The sequence below is a fragment of the Macrobrachium nipponense genome, chromosome 12, assembly GCF_015104395.2.
Source record: "Macrobrachium nipponense isolate FS-2020 chromosome 12, ASM1510439v2, whole genome shotgun sequence".
In the NCBI taxonomy this organism is placed as follows: Eukaryota; Metazoa; Arthropoda; class Malacostraca; order Decapoda; family Palaemonidae; genus Macrobrachium; species Macrobrachium nipponense.
In genome coordinates this window covers 44,691,782-44,716,711 of record NC_087205.1, presented here as the reverse complement: position 1 = coordinate 44,716,711, position 24,930 = coordinate 44,691,782, and the positions used below count along the sequence as shown (strand labels likewise).

Genomic DNA, 24,930 nt, shown 5'->3' with positions numbered 1-24,930 from the left:
CTTCTAAAACTCTGCAAGACATTGGGGATTCGTATCAACACGACGAAGAGTTCCCTATTCCCTTTTCGGACTATTACCTATCTCGGCGTGGAGATTCGGATGCCTCTTTTGATGGCTTTCCCGACTTGAGAACGAGTGCTGTTGATTTTGAGACAAGTCGAGCTCTTCCTCTTGGACAAAGGGCAACTTGCAAAGGAATGGAGAAGTCCTCTGGGGAAGATGTCATCTCTGTCCCTTCTAGTTCCAGGCTCTTGTCTCTGGATGTGTTCTTTGCAGTTACGTCTCGGGAATCGCTGGGACTTTCGAGAAGAGGACGCAGTTGTAATCTGGGATGATTCCTGCCTCGAGGATCTTCAGTGGTGGTCAGAAGAGGCTCATCTGACCACCGGAGTAAGTCTTGCTCTACCGATTCCGTATGTACATCTGTATTCAGATGCCTCGAATCAGGGTTGGGGTGAGATTCTTACGTTGGTGCGAAAGCCGCAAGACCTCAATACTTCCGCAGTTCATTGTGGAAAGACAACGTCCTAGCAGATGCACTGAGCCGTTCGAAAGAAGTCCGAGGAAGCGAATGGACATTAGCGCAAGAGGTAGTCCAATCACTGTAAAAGAGGGGGCCAGCCATAGTGGATCTGTTCGCCACAAGGTTGAACTATTGTCTCCCGGTATAATTCTCTCGGTGCAGACCCTATGTCTTGCGGGACGGACGCTATGCTCCACCCGTGGGACAATCTACAAGTATATGCCTTCCCTCCTTTCGGCCTCATTCTTCAGGTACTGGCAAAGCTAAGAGGGTGCAGGAATATGGAGATGACCCTAATTGCTCTGTTTTGGCCTCAGAGACCGTGGTTCCCGGATCTCTTAGAAGTGCTGTTCGAACCTCCGATCCTCCTGCCACGAAGGAAGGCTCTTATCAAACAGCCTCATTTTCATCATTACCACAAGAACCTTTCCGTGATCAACCTAGCTGCATGGAGACTGTGTAGCGAGCAGCCCGAAAGTCCGGGCTTTTGGAAGGAGTGGCTCGAAAACTTTCTATGTGCCTGAGGAAGTCTATAAGGAAGTTATACCAGGTAAGGTGGGCGTTGTACCATACATTGTGCAGGGCACAAGGGCATAGTATTTCCTGCCCCACGATAGCAAAGGTGGCAGATTTTCTTCTTTTCCTCAGGAAATCCAAGTCTCTCTCTTACTCTACCATTTCAGGCTACAGGTCCATGTTAGTGAGCACCTTTAGGTTTCATTTACCAGAGATTTCTAATAGAGTCCTTCATGATCTTCTCAGATCTTTTAAGATCGAATGACCGATTGTTCCGCTTTGGCCCCCCCTGTGGGATTTAGTGGATGTTCTAAAATTATTAAGCTCGAAAGCCTTTGAACCTCTAGAGAGTGTGTCCTTACGAGAACTTACTAAGAAAGTCTTGTTTTTAATATCGCTGGCTACGGCTAAAAGAGTGTGGGAAATTCAGGCTGTCTCGAGATCAATTTGATTTGCGGGGAAGGATTTGTATCTCTCGTATCTTCCGGAATTTGTGGCAAAGTCAGAGTCAGAAACTAACCCCCTTCCGAGAGAGTTTAAGGTTTTCTCTCTCGAGGATTTCGTCGGAGGTGACGTTGCCGAAATGTGTCTTTGTCCAGTGCGAGCGCTTAAACACTACCTGTTGTGCACTGCCAAATTATTGCCGTGACCGCGGTCATTATTCGTTTTGCCTAGGAATCCTTCTTGACTGCTATCCAAAAACGCAATCAGTTTTTTCATAAGGGAAGTAATCTCCCAATCTCTTCCCAGAGACACAGTTTTGGGAAACGATGTTCCACTCCCTAGAGTGCATAATATCTAGAGTGTAGCGACATCATCGGCGTTCCTGATTAATTTCTCAGTAAACAGGATTTTGGAAGCAGCATCTTGGAAATCATTGTCGGTATTTACTTTCTACTTGAGAGATGTACAGTTCGTGTCAGAGAGGAGTTACTCGCTAGGGCTGTTCGTAGCGTCTAATTCAGTGTTAGGTTAGTCAGCAATTAGTGCGGAATCGGTAGGGGAAGAAGTAGTTTTATTGTTTTCTCATTTTTTTTTAGATTAGTCTGCCTACTTTTCTGGTTTATGTCTGGGTTTGGTGTAGTATCTGGTAAGAGTGTCCTTTTGCAGCGGCTCAGCTCCCTCATCACGACTTCTGGATTCATCACTCGCCTTCAGTGGACGTCAGGAAAGATCTTCCCTTGGGACTTATTCTCCATACATGGGAGGCTAACACCCAAATGGGAGATGTTTGATTCCATTCCATACATGAGAGGTATATGATACCACATGGGAGGTTTCTGGAAGCATCTGCCCTTGCGACTTATCCCCTATACATTGGAGGCTATACAGCCACATGTGAGGTGTGTAGTTCCTCTCCACACATGAGAAGTTGATGATACTTCATGTGAGGTTAGACGTGACTAAGACAAGACTTATTGATCAGACTTAACGTTGAGGTACTCGTTCCTTCCGTTTCTCACCTGAGCATTGATGGAAGGTGAGTTAACGGTATTAATCCAAGGTAATAGTTTAATGAATTTATACCAATGTACATCGAGTGGTTGGCTTGAAATGATGAATGAGCCCACCTCCATTTAAATGTTGTAAATCAGGCTAATTCAGGTGTTCAGGTGGTGTATTGCAATATGGAGTTTTCATATTAAAACTAATATTGTAATACCTACCTGAACACCTGAATGACACCCACCCTCCTCCCCTCGTCAAATGATTAATGATTTAGTGATTGACGGGAGTAGTCATTGTCGGCCGGCGGCTGGCGGCAGCGCCGCCAACTGCGGACAGGTGACTCGGTAACAGGGTTTATCTGCAGCGTTGGTAGCGCTGGCAGTTAAAATTTCACCTAAGTGTTGGTAATTTTTGTGGGGTGTTGTTCGGGTTGGTCAGGTGACCAGGGCTAATTCAGGTGTTCAGGTAGGTATTACAATATTAGTTTTAATATGAAAACTCCATTTCTCCTGTCTGTCTGCTGGTTTGAATCCATGGGAGGACGAACTTATTTTCAACTAAAAAGTTGGTAGGACGAACTTATTTTCAAATAAAAATTCCCCTTCGGTTAACATATGAAAATATATTAATTTTGAGGTAGAGCAAATTAGATATTAAAGGACATTTGTAGTTTAATGTATTATTATGAATCACAGTAATGTGATAAAAATTCATAATATGGCTACTCTGGCAAACATTCGACTTCGTTAACATGTCAGGGGGAGTTGGATATCGATTCTAATTACGAATACCCGAGTTCGACAGTGATTTGTAAGGTCAAAATTGGTACCAACTTATAACCTCACTTGTTGGCTGAGTTGGTAATGTTACTGGAGTCCTGATTTCTCATCTGTCTGTCTGCTGGTTCGAATCCACAGGAGGACGAAATTATTATCAACTAAAAAATTCCCCTTTGGTTAACGTATATGAAAATATAATAATTCCGAGGTAGAGCGAATTGGATACTAAAGGACATTTGTAGCTTAGTGCATGTATATGAATCATGGTGATATGATAAGAATTCATATTGTAGTTTCTTGCGGCAAACGGACTTGGTTAACATAGCAGAGGGAGTTGGATATCGATTCTAATTACAAATACCTGAGTTCGACAGAGATTTGTAAGCTCGGAATCGGTATCAACTTATAACCTCACTTGTTGGCTGAGTGGATAATGTCACTGCAGTCCTGATTCCTCCTCTGTCTGTCCGCTGGTTTGAATCCATGGGAGGACGAAATAAAAAATTCTCCTTCGGTCAACATATATGAAAATATATTAATTCCGAGGTAGAGTGAATTGGATATTAAAGAAAATTGTAGCTTAATGCACCACACACATATACATATATTTTCATACATGTTGACCGAAGGAGAATTTTTTATTTCGTCCTCCCATGGATTCAAACCAGCGGACAGACAGAGGAGGAATCAGGACTGCAGGGACATTATCCACTCAGCCAACAAGTGAGGTTATAAGTTGATACCGATTCCGAACTTACAAATCTCTGTTGAACTCAGGTATTTGTAATTAGAATCGACATCCAACTCCCTCTGCTATGTTAACCAAGTCCGTTTGCTGCAAGAAACTACAATATGAATTCTTATCATATCACCATGATTCATATACATGCACTAAGCTACAAATGTCCTTTAGTATCCAATTCGCTCTACCTCGGAATTAATATATTTTCATATACGTTAACCAAAGGGGAATTTTTTAGTTGATAATAATTTCGTCGTCTTATGGATTTGAACCAGCAGACAGACAGATGAGAAATCAGGACTCCAGTAACATTACCAACTCAGCCAACAAGTGAGGTTATAAGTTGGTACCAACTTATAACCTCATATATTTAATATATATATATATATATATATATATCTCTATATATATATATATATATAATATATATATATATGTGTGTGTGTGTGTGTGTGTGTGTGTGTAAGTATTATATATATATATATATATATATATATATATATATATATATATATATATATATATATATATATATATATATATATGATATATACAGTGGACCCCCCACCCGTATTTGCGTTCTCCAGATTCGCGGACTCACACATTCGCGGATTTCTCTCGGGAACGTTTCCCTGCATTATTCGCGGAAAATTCGCGCATTTGCGGCTATTTTTTCTTATCCTTTTCTATGATAAATATCCACAAATTCCTGTTTTTTTTGATGAATTTCATCATAAAATGCACTTTTTGTGATAAAACTATTAGAAAAACCATGTATGAAAATTTTTAGTGGGTTTTTCTTGAGTTTTAACTAACAAAATAGGCTGTTTTTAGCATTTTTATAGGGGTTCCAAACATTCGCGGATTCTAACTATTCATGGGGGGGTCTGGTGCGCATCCCCCGCGAATACGGGGGGACCACTGTATATATATACATGTATATACAGTGGTACCTCAGGATACAAAATTAATCTGTAATGAGGCGGCCTTCGGAACCTGAGTTTTTCATATTTTGAACCGCATTTTACATGTAAATTGCCTAATTCGTTCCAAGCCCTACAAAAACTCGCTAGGTAGAGTGAATTGGATATTAAAGAAAATTGTAGCTTAATGCACACACACATTCATATGTGTGTGTGTACACACACACACACATATATATATATATATATATATATGTGTGTGTGTGTGTGTGTGTGTGTGTATTTACATATTTACATATACAGTGGTACCTCAGGATACAAAATTAATCAGTTCCGAGGTGGCCTTCGTAACCTGAGTTTTTCATATTTTGAACCTCATTTCACATTTAATTGCCTAATTCGTTCCAAGCCCTACAAAAACACCCCAGTATATTTTATAATCAAGCTAAATTGGCCAATAAACAATGAAATACAACAATTTGGACCATTCAGTACCTAACTTCGGGCTGGGCAATCAAATCGCCGAAAATAGCGCTGGCCATGTGGGAGATTGCTGTCTCGGTTATTGTATCGCCAGCGATTTCTTTGTCTTTTATCCATACAAGAAGCAGCCACTCCATCTCATCGTGCACGTGGCTCCTCTTGTTGGACAAAATAGTCATACCCTTGGAAGGTGTAGCTGCTTTGATGGCTTCCTTCTGCTTAAGGATGGTGCCTATCGTTGACGGATTTCGGCTGTAATCCTTAGCGATCACACTCACCCGCATGCCAGCTTCATACTTGTCTTAATAGAAAGCATCCTCTTCTTTCTGTGAACTTCAACAACTTTCTTGGGACCCATGACTACGTATACTGTACTTAATTAAGTTATGTAGTTATTAGGTTAACGTAAAACTATTATTATTTCTTTTATTGATTTAAATCAGCCTTGTTTACTTTTTTGTTTACTTTTAAGTTAAATTTTTGCTGAGTATGTTTACTCTTGTGTTTCCGTAAGTTAAGTGGCTTTACGATTGTTTCAGTGTTTTTGCGCCTCCTCCTCCTTTTTTGTGTATTAGTGAACTATCGTTTTAACGATTGTTATTCTTTTGCTTTGAGTGTTTATAAACACTGGGAAGGTGATGAGTGGACATGGTCGACCGGTCAACGAGAGTTCGGGTCTTGACAAGCTCTCACCAGTACTGTTTCCTGTCGCAGCTTATATTTTGATTTGGAGGACGACTTTGGATACTTACCTTTTGGACCACGCACTTGGATATTTCCCTCACAGATTCGGGAAGACGCAGATATACGTCTCTTGTGTGTGTGTGTCCCTGGAAGTTGGATCACGGCATTTTCCGCGCAGGTGTTGTTGTCACCTGCGACCTTCACGCTGCAGTGGGGAGTTTCGCAGAGGCTGTCATCTGCGACCGCTGTTTCTGCCCCGTTTTTCCCGTCGGAGGATTTTTACGGGACCAGTGTCGTCGCTGTATCCCAGCACTGGATTCTGGATTTACCTGCCGTGTCATCCTCGTACAGCTGTTATACGGGAGTGAGAGCTATTTGACTCGTGAGGTGGCCAGTAGGGAGTCTGTCACCAGGTAAGACGTATTATCGTTCCTCTTGTATCGGGAAATGTGTTGCCCTTCAGTCCTGGCGTACAGTATTTGCCCTTCCGTTAGCAGCTTGATGGACTGATCACGGCCCTGAATTAAACTCCTCTTCTGGTACTTCACTTGAGGTGAAATTGTTTATTTTGTTAATCTTATTTATAAATATATATATGTATAAGTTTACATGTATATGTTGTCATATTTGTTTGTGTTAGTATTTAGTGGACCGAGTTCCACATTGTTTAGCTTTGTGTTGTAGGTAGGAATATTAAGGTTTTCCTTGTTATCATCTCTTACTTCCTTCTACCTTATTATTATTAGGTTATTGATTATTTTGGCTAGCCTTATTTGGATCCACCTTGTTATTATCAAGTGTTTTCTCTCTTGGGGTTTTCTCTTGTTTAGGGCTTAGTGTATTAGCTTTAGGTTTTCTTGTGAGTTCCCGAGAACCAGGTATTTGTTCTCTTTAATATTCTGTACAATTAAGTGTATTTAATCTCACAAGGTTGATTTAGGTCATTGTTCTAGTTTATAATAAATATTGTTAAGTTTTCTTGAGTTTCTGTTTCCGTCCTTCCTTGTCACTGAGGTACATTTACTGACTGCAATCCTTAAGAATATAAAGACCTAAAAAGAACCTGTACTGCAACCTGGGAGGTTGTAACAGTTGGCGACCGTGACAGGATTGCACTCGGGTGTACTCAGTGTTTTGGTTGGCGGAACAGCGCTCGGTGGATTTACCAGTATTTGTTGCTGTTTAGTGTATTGCCTTACTCCCCCTTTAATTTTGGAACCATGGAAGAATTTATTTTTGATCCAGCTGAGTTTTTGGGGTCGGCAGATTGCCTTAGGCATCTTCCTGTATTGAGTAAAGAGTATTTGGTGAGTTGTGCTCGCTGGTTAGGTGTCCCACTTAGGGCTGCAAACACTAGGGCCCAGTTGCTGATAGCTGTGAAAAGTAAGGTAGCTCAAGGTATGGCTGAAGGAGAAAATTTAGTTAGGGATTTTGACAGTGTTGGTGATAGTGACTCAGAGCGAGAGGGTAGTGTGATTGAGGATGTGAGTGTGAATCCAGGTCTTTCTTTGTTTGAAGATCCTCCGCGTACTGGAACTATTTTTGAAGGGCAGGCTAATTTGCAAATTAAACCAAATGTGTCCACTAACCCCTTTTTGGTAGAAAACCCTGTCCCAGTAAATGTAGCCCCAGTACAGCCTGTAGTGTCCCAGGAGGACAGTGAATATAACTTAATTTGTAAGAGAATAGAGTTAATGAAGCTCGAGTTTGAAGAGAACGAGAGGGTGAGGCGGCATGAGCTAGAGATGGCCAATGTAAATTTGGAGTTGGCTAGGTTACAAGGTTCTCCTAATAGATTGAGTACTCCCTGTGGACCATCTGCTGATAAATTTAATATAGGGGCAGCTCTGAAGTTGGTCCCTGTATTTGATGAAAGAAATGTGCCTGAATTTTTTAAGGCTTTTGAACAGGTAGCTACCAGGTTGTCTTGTCCCACCGAGATGTGGACAGTCTTAATTCAGTGTAGGCTGGTGGGCAAGGCAATCCGGGTGTATAATTCTTTAGAGGAGGGTCTAGCCCGTGATTATAGTAAAGTGAAGGCGTTGGTCCTCAAGGCTTATGACCTTGTCCCTGAGGCTTATCGCCTAAAATTTAGAAACTTTTCTAAGCATGTTTCCCTTTCATTCGTGGAGTTTTGAGTTTGCTAGGCTCAAGGAAGAGCAATTTGATGATTGGCTAAAGAGTCGACAGGTAGCCTCTTTCTCCTCCTTGAGGGAATTAATGCTGTTAGAAGAATTTAAGAAATATTGTAGTAAGGAACTGAGGATATACTTGGAAGAAGTAAAAGCGGTCAGTCTAAGTAAGGCGGCTCAGATTGCCGATGAGTTTGTTTTGACCCATCGAGCGGGGTCCGGTAATTTTGGGTCCCAGGTTATAAATTTCCAGTCTGCTAGGCCAAATAACTTTAATAATAAATCTGGTAATATGGTAGATAATAGGGTAAAACATTCAGGTGTTCCAACCTATTCTAGGAATGAGAATAGTCAGGGAAAAGTCTCAAGTGGTGGGCACACTAGAGTCTTTTCCAAAAACAGGTTAATGTCTGGTAATGTGAGCAGAGGTAATGGGACCTGCTTTTGGTGCAATAAGCCCGGGCATTATCAGTCTAATTGTAATGCCAGAAGGAGGTATCTCCAGAGAAATGGTAACAATGTTGACAACCCTATATCTTTAATTACAAACAAGGCTACTCCTACTAATCCCAAGGTTGATAATGCATCAGTGATTGATAGTGGTAATATGATTAGTGGTGATGGCGGTAATGTGAATTCAACTGGTGGTAGACAATCATGACTCTATGATAAATATATCTGGCCTGGTAGACTGGTTACTGATTCAGGAGTCCTTAAGGTGAAATTTTTGCGAGACACAGGGTCTGCTCGGTCATTAGTATTGAAAGAATCATTGAATAGTCTAGTTAAATATTCAGGGAATTATGTGGTTCTGGGAGGGTTCCCGAACACAGTGGTTTCAGCTCCCTTGGTAGAAGTTGAGTTATCCTTCCCTGGGTATAAAAAAGTAAACAAGGCTGATTTAAATCAATAAAAGAAATAATAATAGTTTTACGTTAACCTAATAGTAGTATACTAATTAAGTTCTCACACAACATGATAAAGTAGTACAACGAAATCACTAACACAAATTAATGTTAACAAACGAAATTGTATATGTGAACGAGTGAATTCCGGGTGCGTACGATAACGCTGGTGCAAAACAGTGGCCGAAAAAGAATGCCTTTACGTAGAGCACAATGGGAGAGATGCTGACTAATAGGAGAGCAGGATCTTATGGCAGTGGCTAGCATCAGGAACCTATGGGAGAGTGGGAGGATGGTGGCGAGTCTACTCAGTTGGCACCGTGCAAGTTTTAAAAGTGTTCTCGGTGGTCCGGCCAATTCTCGGGCCTTTACAACAACAACCTTTTGTAACCTGAGTTATTTTTGCATGTAGAGCCAAAAAAATCTGTGTATTTGCTTTTGTAACTTGAATTTTTCGTAAACTGAGACTTTCATATGTTTAGGTATCACTGTACGGTATATAGATATCTAATAAAAGGAGCCCATAAAAACACCAAAATATAGAGAGAAAAATAATATATTTCAGAGACTGCTGTCTCCCTCTTCAGGTAGATGAATGAGAAAAGTTTACAGAAACGGTGGTATTTATACCAAAAGCTCCATCCACTGGTAAGCCAATTTAGGTCACCGCCGCTGATAATCTTCCTTTAATCTTCTTAAGCGTTGGTTGAATGAAAATCTTGTCGATCATATCTGAATCCCATGCTCCTTTTGAGATGTTCATTACCTGCCTCTCTTTTATGAAGGCCGATGCCATCATTTGACTCTTGTACCGACAGTTGCTGCTATAAATTATACGTGACAAATTCCAGTTTATTCTATGGTTATATTCATTTATATGGTTGAAAATAGCTGAGTTCTGTTGTCCATACCTAACTGACCGTTTGTGTTGTATTAATCTCTGGGGAAGTGATTTTCCTGTAAATGCAATGTAAGATTGGTAAAAGTCCTGGCATGGGATTTCGTAAACCCGTGTCCTTGGGGGGTGTCTTTTGTTGGACGTTAATCAGGGATTTGGCTAAGGTATTTGGGTAAGTAAAAGCAAAAGGGTTAGATTTTCTGAGGGTCTGAGTCACTGTCTTAATCCTGTCCAGTTGTGGAATTTTTATTTTTATTTTATTGTTGGGTGTATCTCTGGTCTTGTCTTGAGGGGGTCGGTAGAAAATTAAGTTTGCTTTGTGAATTGCTTTCTCAATTATGTGGTCAGGATACTTTAAAGAGGAAAGATGGATACTTTAAAGAGGAAAGATGCTTACGAATTAGTTCAAATTTTTTTTCCAGGAAATCTGGGGAACAAATTCGTAAGGCTCTTAAGAACAGGTTGCTGGCTACACCTATCTTGATAGCATTGTTGTGATAGCTAAAGTAGTGAATGTATAAAAGTGAGAACGTTGGTTTTCTGCATATGGTAAATTTGTATTCTGCCATGTGTCTGATTATTAAAACATCAAGAAATGGAATTTTGTTGTCTGTTTCTTATTCAACTTTAAATTTGATGCTGGGCACTAATGGACTTAATTTTGAAGGAAATTCATTAAAATTCCCCCATCTATTATCCCTAAATGTTAGAATATCATCTACATAACTCATCCACAGCATGTTTTTGGGTTTTATTGCATTTATTACTGTAGCTTCAAAGTATTTCATGTACAGGTTGGCTAAAACAGGACTTATAGGACTACCCATACTACACCCGAATTTTTGGTTATAGAATGATTCTCCTAATGAAAATACATTATTCGATGCACATAGTTCAACTAATTTTATTATTTTGTCAAGCGCCAATGGGAAATGATCTGAATAGGGGGATAATTTTTCCTCCAAAAACTGAAGAACGTCCTTTACTGATACTTTTATGAATAGGGAATTAATTCAAGGCTTAAAAGTTTATGTTGTGAAGTGTTATGTGCGCTTCTCTGAATTTGTGACAAAAATCTTCTGAATGTTTAATGTGACTGGGAGAAAAAGTGCCTAAAAAAGGGGAAAGGAGGCCAGCTAACCATTGAAAGCTCCGGCACATGAAATGATGGGTCTGAATGGAAGATTGTTTTTGTGAGTTTTGGGAAGGCCATAAAAGTAGGGAAGTTTAGGATTAATTACTTTAAATTTCTTTAATAGTTCAATACTCTTTTAGTCTTGGCCAATTAATCTTACTTTCCAAAAAAATTCTGTGGGGACGTTTTGGAGGGGATTTTTCATCAGTTTGTTGTAAGTGTTTGTGTCGCTAAGGAGTTGATTGATTTTGTCGAGGTAGAAGTCTTTGTTCATTATTACGATTTTGCCGTCTTTGTCTGATCTACTTATTATAACATCTAACTTTTTTAGTGAGCGGATGGCTATCATAAATCTACGGGAACAGGATATTTCTTATTTAGGTCAGTTAAAGCATTTAGTAACACAAACAGTCAGTTAGGTATTGAAACCAGAACTCAGCTATTTTTAACCATATAAATGAACAAAACCATAGAATAAACTGGAATTTGTCACATATAATTTATAGCAGCAACTGCCGGTACAAGAGTCAAATGATGGAATCGGCCTTAATAAAAGAGAGGCAGGTAATGAACATCTCAAAAGGAGCATGGGATTCAGATATGATCGACAAGATTTTCATTCAACCAATGCTTAAGAAGATTAAAAGAAGATAGATTATCAGCGAGGTGACCTAAATTGGCTTCACCTATGGATGGATCTCTTGGTATAAATACCACCGATTTCTGTAAACTTTTCTCATTCATCTACCTGAAGAGGGAGATAACAGTCTGAAATATAGTATTTTTCTCTATATATATTTTGGTGTTTTTATGGGTTCCTTTTAGTGCATTATGCTGTAAATGTTCTTTTGTATCCAATTGGCTCTACCTCAGAATTTATATATTTTTGTATATGTTAACCGAAGAGGAATTTTTAGTTGATGATAATTTTGTCCTCGTGGATTTGAACAGACGCACAGAGGAGAAAGTGGGACTTCATTGACCTTACTGACTCTGCCAGCAAGGACATTTGTGTGTGTCTCAATGCAAGAAGCTTTTGGATGATCATCTGTGGCAATTAAGGCATCAGTTGCCTGTCAAAAAAAATTTGATAATAATATTACTTGGCTTTGGGTTGAATTTTCCTGTTGAGTAGTGAATTGTTTCATCAAATCGGGAGACTGAACTCTAAATATACCAAAAATTGATGTAGTCAATAATGTATTTATGCGCTTTGTGATAGCAGATAGATCTGGCACAGTAGTAGCTTTGAACAAAAATATTTTTAAAGATAAAAAAACTTTGGGGCTTTGGTCAGGTATCATTATTCATAAAAGTATTTGATGATGAAATAACAGAAGTTTGGATAAATGAATTAGAGTAAATCGTTCTCTGAAAGCACCCAAATAGAATTGGTTGAATGTAAATTTGAATTTAATTGGAAATATTCTCAAACTTTTGTATAGTTTTGGTTTATCCATTGTCCTCCTGTTTTATGCATTTTATATGTGGAATTATTTGAAAGCATCAAGTTATATGTGTAGAGTATGATATGATCGAGTTATTTTTATGACATATATAAAGGACAGTATTTTGGTGGGAAACAAATGTAAATACTTTTTTAAATTAAGTGAATTGGGTCCCATACATAAAATTAATTGGAAATATAAAATGACAGTAACCTAACTTTTTTGGTTTGCCTAAAATGGAGAAATGTTATTCCGGCTTATGTGAAATGTTATTCTACGACCAAAGCAATAATGTAAAGAAATCAAGATAAAACATTCATGATTTTATGTGCATTATGTATATTTAGCCATAAGAATATTGATTATAAAATAGCTGTAATTAGGAATATAAGCAAGGAGTTAGAATGTTTGACACAGTATTAGACATTGCATTAAAGCTACAGACATTACATTAAGAGCAACAAAAAATACTGAATATCTGCTAAAGAGTGTACAAACTTGATCCATTGTTTTCAAAACCAGTATGTAAACTTTTATAAATATTAAGGAATAAAGTTTACTTGGGCCTAACTGCAAAGGTTTGAGGACTCCTCTATAGAAGATTGATGAAAGGAGCTTGACCTCAGTTGCTAATGAGAGAGCAGCTCAACCTTTTCCCTATCAGGTGTGAATACATTTTTTCAGCTCTGTGTATGTTTGTGCAATCACCATAGCATATTAAATGTTAAGTTTCTGCCATATTAGTCCTTTGGAGTTCATAAAATTAACACTAAAGGTGGAATTGTTCAGGATTTATACCCTGTTTCTTACTTCCCTGCATCACCTGTATATTTGAATTTTGCATTCTCTGGTGGTTTTCATTTGTAATTTTGTTTATATATATATATATATATATATATATATATATATATATATATATATATATATATATATACCATGGTTCCAAATATTTTATAGATGTTTTGGACCAGTTCCTTAACCTTTTAACTGTGTAATCCGTTTATCTTTCGTGGTTGGTCTGCTTAAACATGGATTATCTAGGGCTTAGGGCTCTTAGTTGACTGTTGGGGCTCCTGAAGTTGTTCACCATAGGTAACAGTTGAAGAATTTAATAAGCATGTCCACAATATTTACTGTTGAATTATAAGCTAATTTAGTAGCAGTAACAGAAAATGTACATTTTTGGAAACTAATTTTCAGCAACTCCCAAATTACATTATGGTACATACTTGAAGAAATTTACATCAGAGCACCTTTTAGCAATGAAAATCATTGGGAGGGCATATCTTTTGAGTTGCTGCAAGACAGGTAAATTTTTTACATGTACACCAACACACTTTTATACCAGGAAATTAAACGATCAACAATTTGGCAAGGAATTTGTCGTCAAACATGTTGTATTCTTTCCTTCTTACTGAATATTTACCCAGTTTTAATGAAAAAAAGTAGAGGGGTCATGTAGGATTCTGATTAATGATAGCCATGTCAAAAAAGTGATATATAAAGATGATGTAAATGTAAAAATGCCCTTTTGTGTTTTGAGGATTGGCCACAAACATTGGGCCCATGAATTTTTGTTTGCTGAGAAACAGCAGCCATCATATGGTAACTGTTGGTCAACTTCATGGTGCTGCACACCTGGAGTTGTCCCAGCCTTGGGGTCTTGAACAGCAGTTTTCTATTCTTAAGCTTCTTGATGGGGAAGGCTAATTAATTACCTTCTCGTTAGGGTTTGCAGAATGTTATGTATTAAACAAGTCGGGTTTTAAATTATTTTTAAGGAAACTGTATTTCATGGAGGTATGGTTAATTTAGTAAAATAAGTTTTTATAAATTATATATTAGTGGGCAGAAAGTGACAGTATTTTTAGAGCTTCTGTGGAGTGAGTGACTGTTTCCTTAAAATGTTTAAGAATTGTTTAAACATTTTGTTCAAATGACTTCTTGCAGCAATAACCTTAGTCATTGAAGCCCCAGTTTACAGGAGCTAAATGATAGATTAGCTGAACAAACAGAACAAGTATAGAACTAATGATTGCCCGTATTCATATTTAGAGCCACAAAATTTAGTTTGTTTGCTGCTTTATTACACATGGTATATAAAGTAAAGTTTAAACTAAGATGAAACTATCAGGTGTTGCTGTACATTTAGTTTTTCATATCTGTTTACTAGATTGAAATAAGTTTGTTAACAGCAGTGGGTAAGTCAGGGGGAATCTAGTAAGATTGTAATATCTTATAGGATTGGGTCAGATGAGTGTTCTTTTATAACTTTTATAGTTATTGGACGTGGGAAAGCTGAGAAGAGAGACCCAAGACGTGGTGCATCGCCCCTTCCCACTGGTGGGGCTTTAATTCCTGGCAAAGGACCAATGATGATGGGAGGGGGGCCTGGAATGATGAATATGGTACCTCACAACCATGGTCCTCCTGGTCAGCGACATCCTTCAGTTTCTCTTCAACCTCCAAACCTTGGCATGCCACGGGGAAATACACAAAATCTGAATACTCTGAGAGGTGAGGAATTTAAGAGAAGTAAGTGTTTCCACGATACCCCAACTATCTGAGAAAAAAATAGAAGTTGCATGGTGGTACACAAGATTCCAAAACTTTTAGGGTAAATTTTGGATTATGTTCAAAGATTTCTGACTCCTTGTGTTTTTTTTTTGCTTGTATCTTGCTCCCTTTATCTGCAAAATTACTAATAAATTTCCATATTTAAAGCTAGTGTCTTTCTTTCAATTTTATTTTGTTATTGGCTACTGATATTCACACTAATTTATATTACTGATTCTGGCACTGTAAACCAAGTATAAATAGAATTGGCATATGTACTGATTAGAATTTATTTTGCCAATGTTGTTTTAGTTTTTTGCTCATGTTAGGGCTAAGAAATAAAATTTATCAGTTTCAATCAAACCTAAAAGGCCATAAGATATAATGAGAATAAGTGAGAGGCCTGATAATATTTGATACATGAAAAAATGGCAAAACCAGCACTAGGAAATAGTCAATAAATTGAGTATTAGTGAAAGTTTTTATTACATATTTTAGTATCAGTTTGATGAAAATGCCAAAGAGACTTCCACAGATACAGGGTAAGGATAGTTAAAATCTTTGGTACCTTACAGTCTGACTTAAGGGGGCCGGCCGGCTAATGCCGTTTTTTAACGACAGGACTTTGACATTCATACCACTTAATAAGGTGACTTGGGACATCTCCAAACCGCATATGATTTTCGCCTCTGACCTTCGGTTTTGTGACACCAGGGCGATTTATCCCGAAAATAACCACTTTTCAAATTCTATCTCCTCCCTTGATATTTAATATTAGACCTGGGATTACTACCATATATAGACCTGATGTAGACCTCCAATCAAATGGAGAGTTTTTTTTCCAATAGTAATTTTTTTGCTAGATATGAATTTTTCAATATGGTAGAAAAATAAACCCTATAAATCACGAGAAAAAAATTTATAAAAAAAAGACGAAACAAAAATTGGAAAAAAGGGGCTCTATTTGATTGTTCTATAACGTCTTTCTGAGTTATATACCAAATTCCAATGTTATAGCTTTAAAACTAAGTGAGGAGATAGACTTTGAAGGTCAATAAGTATAGTTTTGAGATACGGGCGTTCAAAGTTTTCCTTCGTATTTCTATAAAGACAATGTTAATAAATAATTATTATTATGAATGTATATTTCTTTTTTGTGTATTAATAAACCAAAACTATTTTATTTATCATAATTATATCATAAATGATGATCCCTTTGCTCATATATCGTAGCCTGGGGCACTGCTTGAGGCAAGATGGGGCACTCTTTCCTACGTAACCCCCTCTCTCCCCTTCACTAACTCGGCTTATTACAGCGAATTTTCTTCTTCTGTATGTTAGCGAGATGTTTTTGTTGTATTTTCCTCTTTGGCATGATGACATTCTTGCCGAAACAAAGATAAACAAACATAAATGCAAGAGAATGTCAGAGGTGAAACTCGAAGATGTACTCTCTTTTTACAAAGACAATTTAATAAATCATGATTATTATGAATTTCATAGTCCATTTTGGGTATTAAAAAACCAAAACTATGTTATTTATCATAAATGAAGATCTCTTTGCTCAAAGATCGTAGCCTTGGGCATAGTGTGACGTGTGCTGTCAGGCAAGAAGGGGCGTTACTAAGCAACCCTCCCCTCTCTCTTCACTAACTACACGTATATTATGATATTCTGTAATAATGCTTGAGTGATTTTTCTTCGTCTGTATGTTAGTGAGATGTTTTCCTTGTCTTTTCCTCATTGGCATGATGAACTTCTTGTTTTCCTTGTCTTTTCCTCATTGGCATGATGAACTTCTTGCCGAAACATACATAAACATGCGTGAAAGCAAGCGAAAGTCACGAGGTGAAACTCGAACGTGTAATCTACTTGAAGTCTATGGTCGCACTGATTCATGGTTGAACCAGATACTCGCTTCTGCGAGCCACGGAATCTCTACAGATGCCATTTCTCACAATTTCTTTGCCAATAATGATCAAAATTTACGATAACAGAAGAAATATTGCATTTTCTTGTACGGATGAATGTTTTAAGCTTATTGAGTTATGTTTACTAATTACCTTGTAACTACGAAAGTAAGAGGAATTTTGATGAAATATTTTGTATATGTATTCTTAATTGCCATATGAAGCTCCATGAATTTTTTCATGACTGCATTTTTCGCCCTATACCACTGTATATAGGGGTTCCGGCCGGCCCCCTTAATCCATTTAAACAGAAAATGGATACAGATGCCCTTGCAACGAAAGTAGTAATTAATAACTGCACTCATATGCACCCAGAGGCATTTAACCTGTTATAGAAAAATGTATGGAAAAAGTCTAACGATGGTAGTCTGAATCATGAGTATCATTATTTATAAAGGAACAACAAAGTAAAAGAACTCATAAAGTTGCTGACATAAAGACAGAACGATATTCCAACAATGGTAGAAAATGATTGAAAGTATACAAAGGTTGTACAGTGATGCTCAAATCTCATATTTATCTGTTATTTCAATGCAAAAACACGACTATTCCATACAATATGGCAATAATGTCTTTCATAAGGGTGAAGTCTTTCACATATTCCAAAACTGTAAGACGATGTCATGTGTAGCCAAATTTCAGAATAAACACTTAGAAACATTATCAAAACTTTCGATCACTCATCGCTGATGCATTTGACCAAAACAAAGTCATCAAATCTCAGTTCAAATGTTGAATGAAAAAATGAACAAAATTGTCATAATGTTAATATTGCTTCCAAAGTAATCATTAAATTTGAAAGTCCTATTGAATTGTTTTTGCAACTCAACGCTGAAAAAATGTAAATACAGTAGTACCTCGAGATACGAAAGGCTCAACTTATGAAAAACTCGAGATACGAAAGCCAGTACGAAAAATTTAACGGCTCTACATGCGAAAAGTTTTCAAGATACGAAAGGTTTCTGAAAGTCCGAGATTCGCCCGGATAACAATTTTGAAAATCGCGCCGCTCACCGCCATCTTAGTACTAGTAGACTCGCCGCCATCCTCCTGCTCTCCCATTGGTTCCTGATGCTAGTCGCGGCCATGAAATCCTTCTCTCCTATTGGCCAGCGTCTCTCCCATCATGCATCTACTATGTACACGTGGTGGCGTGCTTCGGCCATTCGGTACCAGCATTGTTATAGTACGCACGCGGTATTCGTTTTCGGGATCGTCAATGTGTACGTTATTTAAAAAAAAAAGTGACCAAGATCTCTCACATGGGATAAGTGATCAAGGTCTCTCTCATGGGATAACTGGAAACTTTGCAAGGTTGGTAGAATATCCACTCCCTGCTGTACAGAGGGTGTAGACCAATCATTTACAACATGCATACCAGTACGTATAATCAAGGCACTTCAGTTTATGTTGAAGGTCAGCAGCCGAACATTCAGTACCCCAATCAGTTGCAGAGAGAGCATTTGGTTGAACAGGGTTTTGATGGATACCAGGGCCAACAGAGTCATGAGGTGCAAAAAAAGAACCAAGTGATAAAAAACAGAAAGTTGAAATTCTGTTTAAAAAAAAAAAAAACCCTACATAAAGTAAAAAAGAAAGTAGAAAAAAAAGTTGAAAATCAAAAAAAGAAAAAAAAGTGGCAGAAATTAAAACCGCTTTTCATAAAGTGCAATCATTTGTAGAAGACACCCCCCGAAAAGGCTCACACAGGAACATTGTGTACGTATATTTTTTAAAGTGTACGTACGTACATATGTACAAAAGAAAAAAAAAACGGCAGAAATGACACCCCCGGAAAAGGCTCACACAGGAACATTGTGGAAAGTTGGCAGAAGCAATCTTCCTTGGATAGTTACATATGTACGTAGCCTCACTCGAAAGGTAAGCTTCCACATTTTATGTTACAGTAATAATATTTCTTGTACACTAATATACACTTTATTTACAGGTTTTGCATTTTTATTCTTAATTTAGGTATTGAATGGTCCAAATTGTTGTAGTATTTCATTGTTTATAGGTCAATTTAGCTTTATTATGAAATTTACTGGGGTGTTTTTGGAGGGCTTGGAACGGATTAGCCATTTTACATGTAAAATGTGGTCCAAGATACGAAAACCTTATGATACGAAAGGCGCCACAGAATGGATTAATTTCGTATCTCGAGGTACTACTGTATGTATATACAAAAATAGAATGTGCCCACTGATATCAACGTGTGAGGGGAGCTGTGTGACGCATTCATTAGTGTGTCGGTGCAAGAACAACCACCTGGTGAACATAGGTCTACAATGAGCAGCGACAATGAAATTATCTTGAAAACATTTATTTTATATTTGTTACAGGAATATTTGGATTTTCATACAAAATTATTTGTTATATTTCTTAAATACTTAAAAAATTATGACATACCAGCAAATAATCGCCTTTGCAATTATATTTTTTGTCAACGCTAAGATTTTGTTCCTAGGCAGCCCAGATGTGTTAGATTTCTCTATATTAACCATTCTAGCCAGAAAGCAAACGAGGTTCTCTACAAATTCTTGCACTTCAAGTTACCTTATGAAAGAATAAATTATACACAAGCAAGCAGGACAACCTTTAAGAAAATATTTAAAACCAATTTAAAAGCAAATGCTCCATACACTTTGATATTAAGACTTATGATATTACGATTAATAGCCATTTTCTCCATATAATCAAAATCATCATCATCTTAAATTCCTCGAAGAACAGGTAATCTCTACAAATTACATCATTAGTAACAGATTACATCCAAGAGTAACAGATTACATCTAAACCTTTGCTTTTTTTTTAGTATTGCATTGTGAATGTGCTGTGAAAACAAAAGTTTAAAGTTAAAGGTAGGCATATCATTGTCAGATTCAAAGAAACTGAGTAAAATTGTTATCCATGTACAGCAAATCACTGAGTGGGACCATCAGCAAATCAATAAAGTCGTAACTATCATGATAGTATTGAGCTTAATATCTCGCTTGTAGAACCACTCAGTTCAGTTCTCTCCCCCCCCTTTTTTTTTCCCCCTTAAACTTGTTACCTATCATATGGTTAGTTTACCGTGAATATGAGTGAATGAAAAAATTATTGATAGAAATTGTAATTGCAATGGTTCGTGTACAAAATAGAAAGTTTTTCAGTTTTCTCCAAGGTATTAAAATTATGTACACACACACACATATAGATGATATGTTTCAACATTTTATTCCGATGTTTCGTAAATCATATTTACATCTGGGATTTCTACCAAAAATTAAAAAAACATATATTGTAAAGTTTGACTTAAAATAAAATAAAGGTCAGTTAAGAGTCTGAAGACAAGTGAAATACTAAAATGTATTATACATAAAGACAAGTTAAACAGTAGATTGCACAATACAAAAAGACAGGTAAAACACTAAAATGCACATGAAACTTAGAAAAGACTTACTGAAATAACTTAAAAAACACTAGTGAAAACGAACAAACCGGCTGGTACAGAGAACAGAACGGAACCAAAAATAGCAATTTGTTACTATTTTTAGTTCTGTTCTGTTCTTTGTACCAAGGGGAAGGAGAGAGAGAGAAAAAAATTTAAACATCAAGACAAAAACAACTGGGTAGAGCAAGGTTTGTGTGTGTAATTGAGGAACTAGTAGTTTAAGCTCAAGTGTCAGAGCTACTAGATGTCTGTTCGAAGTGGAAATAGACTCCCATTTTGGGGTCAGCCAGTTTACAGGGGCAAGGATTTCCTACCCTGAAACATCAACTTTACAAAAATATGTAAAATGGTAATTTAAAATGAAAACTTTAGTATTATAGGTCATAGTAACAACCAAACACTTAAGATTAAACTGCTAGTTCCTCAATTAAACACACATTCCTGCTCTACCCAGGTGTTGTTTTTCTTTTAATATTTTCTCTCTCTTCTTCCCCTTGCTTTGTTGATATTTCTAGTTCTGTTTGTCCTTTGTAAACAACAGGTTGGTTCGTTTTCACTAGTGTTTTTGTGATATTTCAGTTTAGTCTTTTGTAACTTTCATATGCATTTTAGTGTTTTACCTTTCTTTGTGTGTCATACATTTTAGTACTTTACTTGTTTTCTGACTTTTAACAGACCTTTATTTTATTTTGTGTCAAACTTTACAATATATTACTTTTATTTTTTGGTAAGAATCAAATAAACTGTTGAAAATAATAATCTCTTCATATTCCTAGTCTGACCTTCTATGATTATATTATATATATATAATAAATTATTATTATAATATAACTAATATAATTATTATATATATATATATAATTATATATATATTATAAATATATATATATTAATTTATAATATTATATATATCATATATATAATATATTAATTTTATTATATTAATATAAGTACATATATACAGTAGGTCCCCGGGTTACGACGGCTCCGGCTTACGACGTTCCGAGGTTACAACGCTTTTTCTTAAATATTAATTGAAAAATCCGCCCTGGGTTACGACGTTTGTTCCGACGTTACGACGCTGATGCTTCCGATGCTCCAAGTTAACAACGCTTTTAAAAAGCGCATACTATGATAAAAATCCTTTATAGTTTAGCACAGTATATTAATAAAAATAAGATTCTGGTTAGATTACAACAAAAATTTTGAGGTTATGATGATTTTCGACACTTTTTATGTCGTATTTTTCGATGTTTTTTAGTGACGCCTCATATGCGGAACTAGTTTCCCAGCGAAAGAATACATACTAGCTTGCGATGCGCAAAGTTTACATATAACAGTCCAAAAGCGCAAATAATGAAAAAATCATTGCTTGTTTCCAGTAATAATAACAAAACGAAGTTTCTGGTTAGATTACAATGCAAATTCCAAGTATCCAAAAAGAGACATTATCCAGTAATTTGATCAGAGAGAGAGAGAGAGAGAGAGAGAGAGAGAGAGAGAGAGAGAGAGAGAGAGGCGTCTTCCGACGCTCCGAGTTAAGGACAGAGAAGTGTTCGTTTCATTGAACGGCCTCGGACTCATGCTAGTAAATGTTTTGTTGATACTAATAATATAAGCCTATTTAAAGATACGTTTACTTTAATTAGTCTATATGATATGTAAATAGTAATCAACTGTTCTTGTAGCCCTCAAGATTTGGCAAAATTGAAGTTTCCAAAGAGAGACATTATCCAGTACACTGGAACCTTGACATACGAATTTAGTTTGTTCTGTTACCATCGTCGTATATCAAAACAGTTGTATCTCAAAGCATTTTTTCCCATTTAAAATAATGTAATATGTATTAATCCGTTCTAGTGCTATGAAACCACACCTAAACACAGCTAAATTACATATAACATACACAATTTATACACAAACGAGTAATAACACACATAATGATAAAATAACATAGCAATGTGATAAATGATAATAAATGTTAATAAAATCAATAAAAAAAAGAAAGGAATTTTACTTACCACAACGAAAGATGACGTGAGGCCAGCAGGGGGAGGAGGTAGGGAAGGGGTGGCAGGGAACGATTTGTTCTCTTTTTATTTACGTATGTACACTATTAACTACGTAATAAACACAAATGAAATAACATTGCTAAACTAATTTTTATTTATTTTTTTTAATCAGTTCGTAGTTTAGAAATAATGGTTATGCCTTTGGAAGGTTTTTATAGCTTCCTTCTGCTTGATGATCATGGATATTGTAGAAGGATTTCGACCATACTCGTTTGCCATGTTTTGCTTCCATCAAAATCATTTTTTTGGGTCTTTTCTTATCACCTGCTTTGTCTTTAGCTTTGGGACCCATGGTTAATAATAAAATAGACAAAATAACATGAAAAAAAGGCACAAATACAACAATCTAAACAACGACGTGTTAACGCTGCAGTACCAACAAACAAACAGACTGAACGCCATTTATCGGTCGCCTATACAACTATCACTCATCGCAAAATCGCAACTCAAATATTTTGTTGTATATCAAAGCATAATTTTTCGCAAATTTTCTGTTGTATCTCAAAACATTCGTATATTAGGGCAATCGTATGTCAAGGTTCCAGTGTAATTTGATCAGAGAGAGAGAGAGAGAGAGAGAGAGAGAGAGAGAGAGAGAGAGAGAGAGAGAGAGGCGTCTTGGCAACAATGGTCTCGGGGATTGACGTAACATTTATTTTCTGAACAGATAGGACAGAGAAATGTTAGTTTCATTAAACGGCCTCTGACTCATGCCAGAAAATGTTTTCTTGATACTAATATATAAGCCTATTTAAAGATAAGTTTACTTTAATTAGTTTATATGATACGTAAATAGTTCTTGTAGCCCTCAAGATTTGGCAAAATCACTCCAGGTTGTACATAAAACTTCAAGAATGTAGTGTCACCAGAGGATTACAATAGTTTTTACCTTCAAGAACCAGTATTTTTTTTATGAAAATAACTCCAGGTTGTACATAAAACAACAGGAAACAACATGTAGTGTAACCAAAGGATTACAAGTAAGGTTTTTATAACTTTTTATTAGTTTAAGACATATTTCCAAACGTCGTTCTGGCTTACGATGATTTTCGGGTTACAACGCGTCTCAAGAACGGAACCCCCGTTGTAACCCGGGGACTGCATATATACTATATATATATATATATATATAATATATATATATATATATATATATATAGTGTATATGTATTCAATGTATATGTATATATATATATATAAAGATATCTGCCACGAAGGAAAAATAAACGAAGGAGGTCTGCAAGATCTTTCGACGTTAAAAGTCCTTTACTGAGCAGAGACTGACATACATACGAGAAAAGACAATACAAGAAGATTCGTATAACTGACAGATAGGGATTATAAAGAGATTAGTACCTAGAATCCGACACACCTGGAAGATAAGATCCCAAACAAGCATAAACAATGGGTGCAATTAACCCTCTTACGCCGAAGCGGTAAAAAAAAAAATTGTCTCCCGTGTGCCGGAGGTGTTTCAGAGTGAGCGCGGAAGCAGAAAAAATATTTTTTTCAAAAAATCACAGCGCGCTTAGTTTTCAAGATTAAGAGTTCATTTTTGGCTCCTTTTTTTTCATTGGCTGAAGTTTAGTATGCAACCATCAGAAATGAAAAAAATTATCATTATCATATATAAATAATGCGATATATGATAGCGCAAAAATGAAATTTCATATATAATTGTATTCAAATCGCGCTGTGCGCAAAACGGTTAAAGGTAACAAGTTACTTTTTTGTTGTTGTAATGTACACTAAATTGCAATCATTTTGGTATATAACACATTGTAAAACGATAAAAGCAACACAGAGAAAATATTATCACAAAATAATGCATGAATTCGTAACGCGCGGACGTAAACAAATATTTTTTTTAAAAATTCACCATAAATCTAAATATTGTCCTAGAGACTTCCAATTTCTTTCAAAATGAAGACAAATGATTGAATATTACTATACTGTAAGAGTATTAGCTTACAATTGCAGTTTTCGACCATATCTGACGAGTTAAAGTTGACCGAATGTCAAATTTTTTTATATATTTTTTATATGCAATTATTTCGGAAATAAGAAAAGCTACAACCTTCAAATATTTTTTGTTTTATTCTACATGAAATTGCGCATATTTTCATATATAACTCTTTGAAGAGCCTAATATGAAACAGAGCAAATATTCTGAGAATGGTACGTACGCATTTCGGAGATTTGTGGCAGAGAATCCGCACGCGGAGGGAAGGAAAGATTTTTTTTTTTAAATTCACCATAAATCTAAATATTTTGCTAGA

At 36.5% G+C, this 24,930-nt stretch overlaps 1 protein-coding gene across 8 annotated transcripts in view; it reads left to right on the top strand.

Moving 5' to 3' along the window:
- LOC135224510 (myb-like protein P) overlaps window positions 1-24,930 on the top strand; it is an 871,197-nt gene that overhangs the window by 713,522 nt on the left and 132,745 nt on the right. For 7 of the 8 annotated variants that reach the window (XM_064263552.1, XM_064263551.1, XM_064263549.1 and 4 more), the window contains one exon: window positions 14,898-15,134. The exons of the other annotated variant lie outside the window; for it this stretch is intronic. In XM_064263552.1, coding sequence (XP_064119622.1) covers window positions 14,898-15,134 — 237 coding nt within the window. The remainder of the gene's footprint in view (window positions 1-14,897; window positions 15,135-24,930) is intronic. 8 annotated transcript variants of the gene reach the window in all.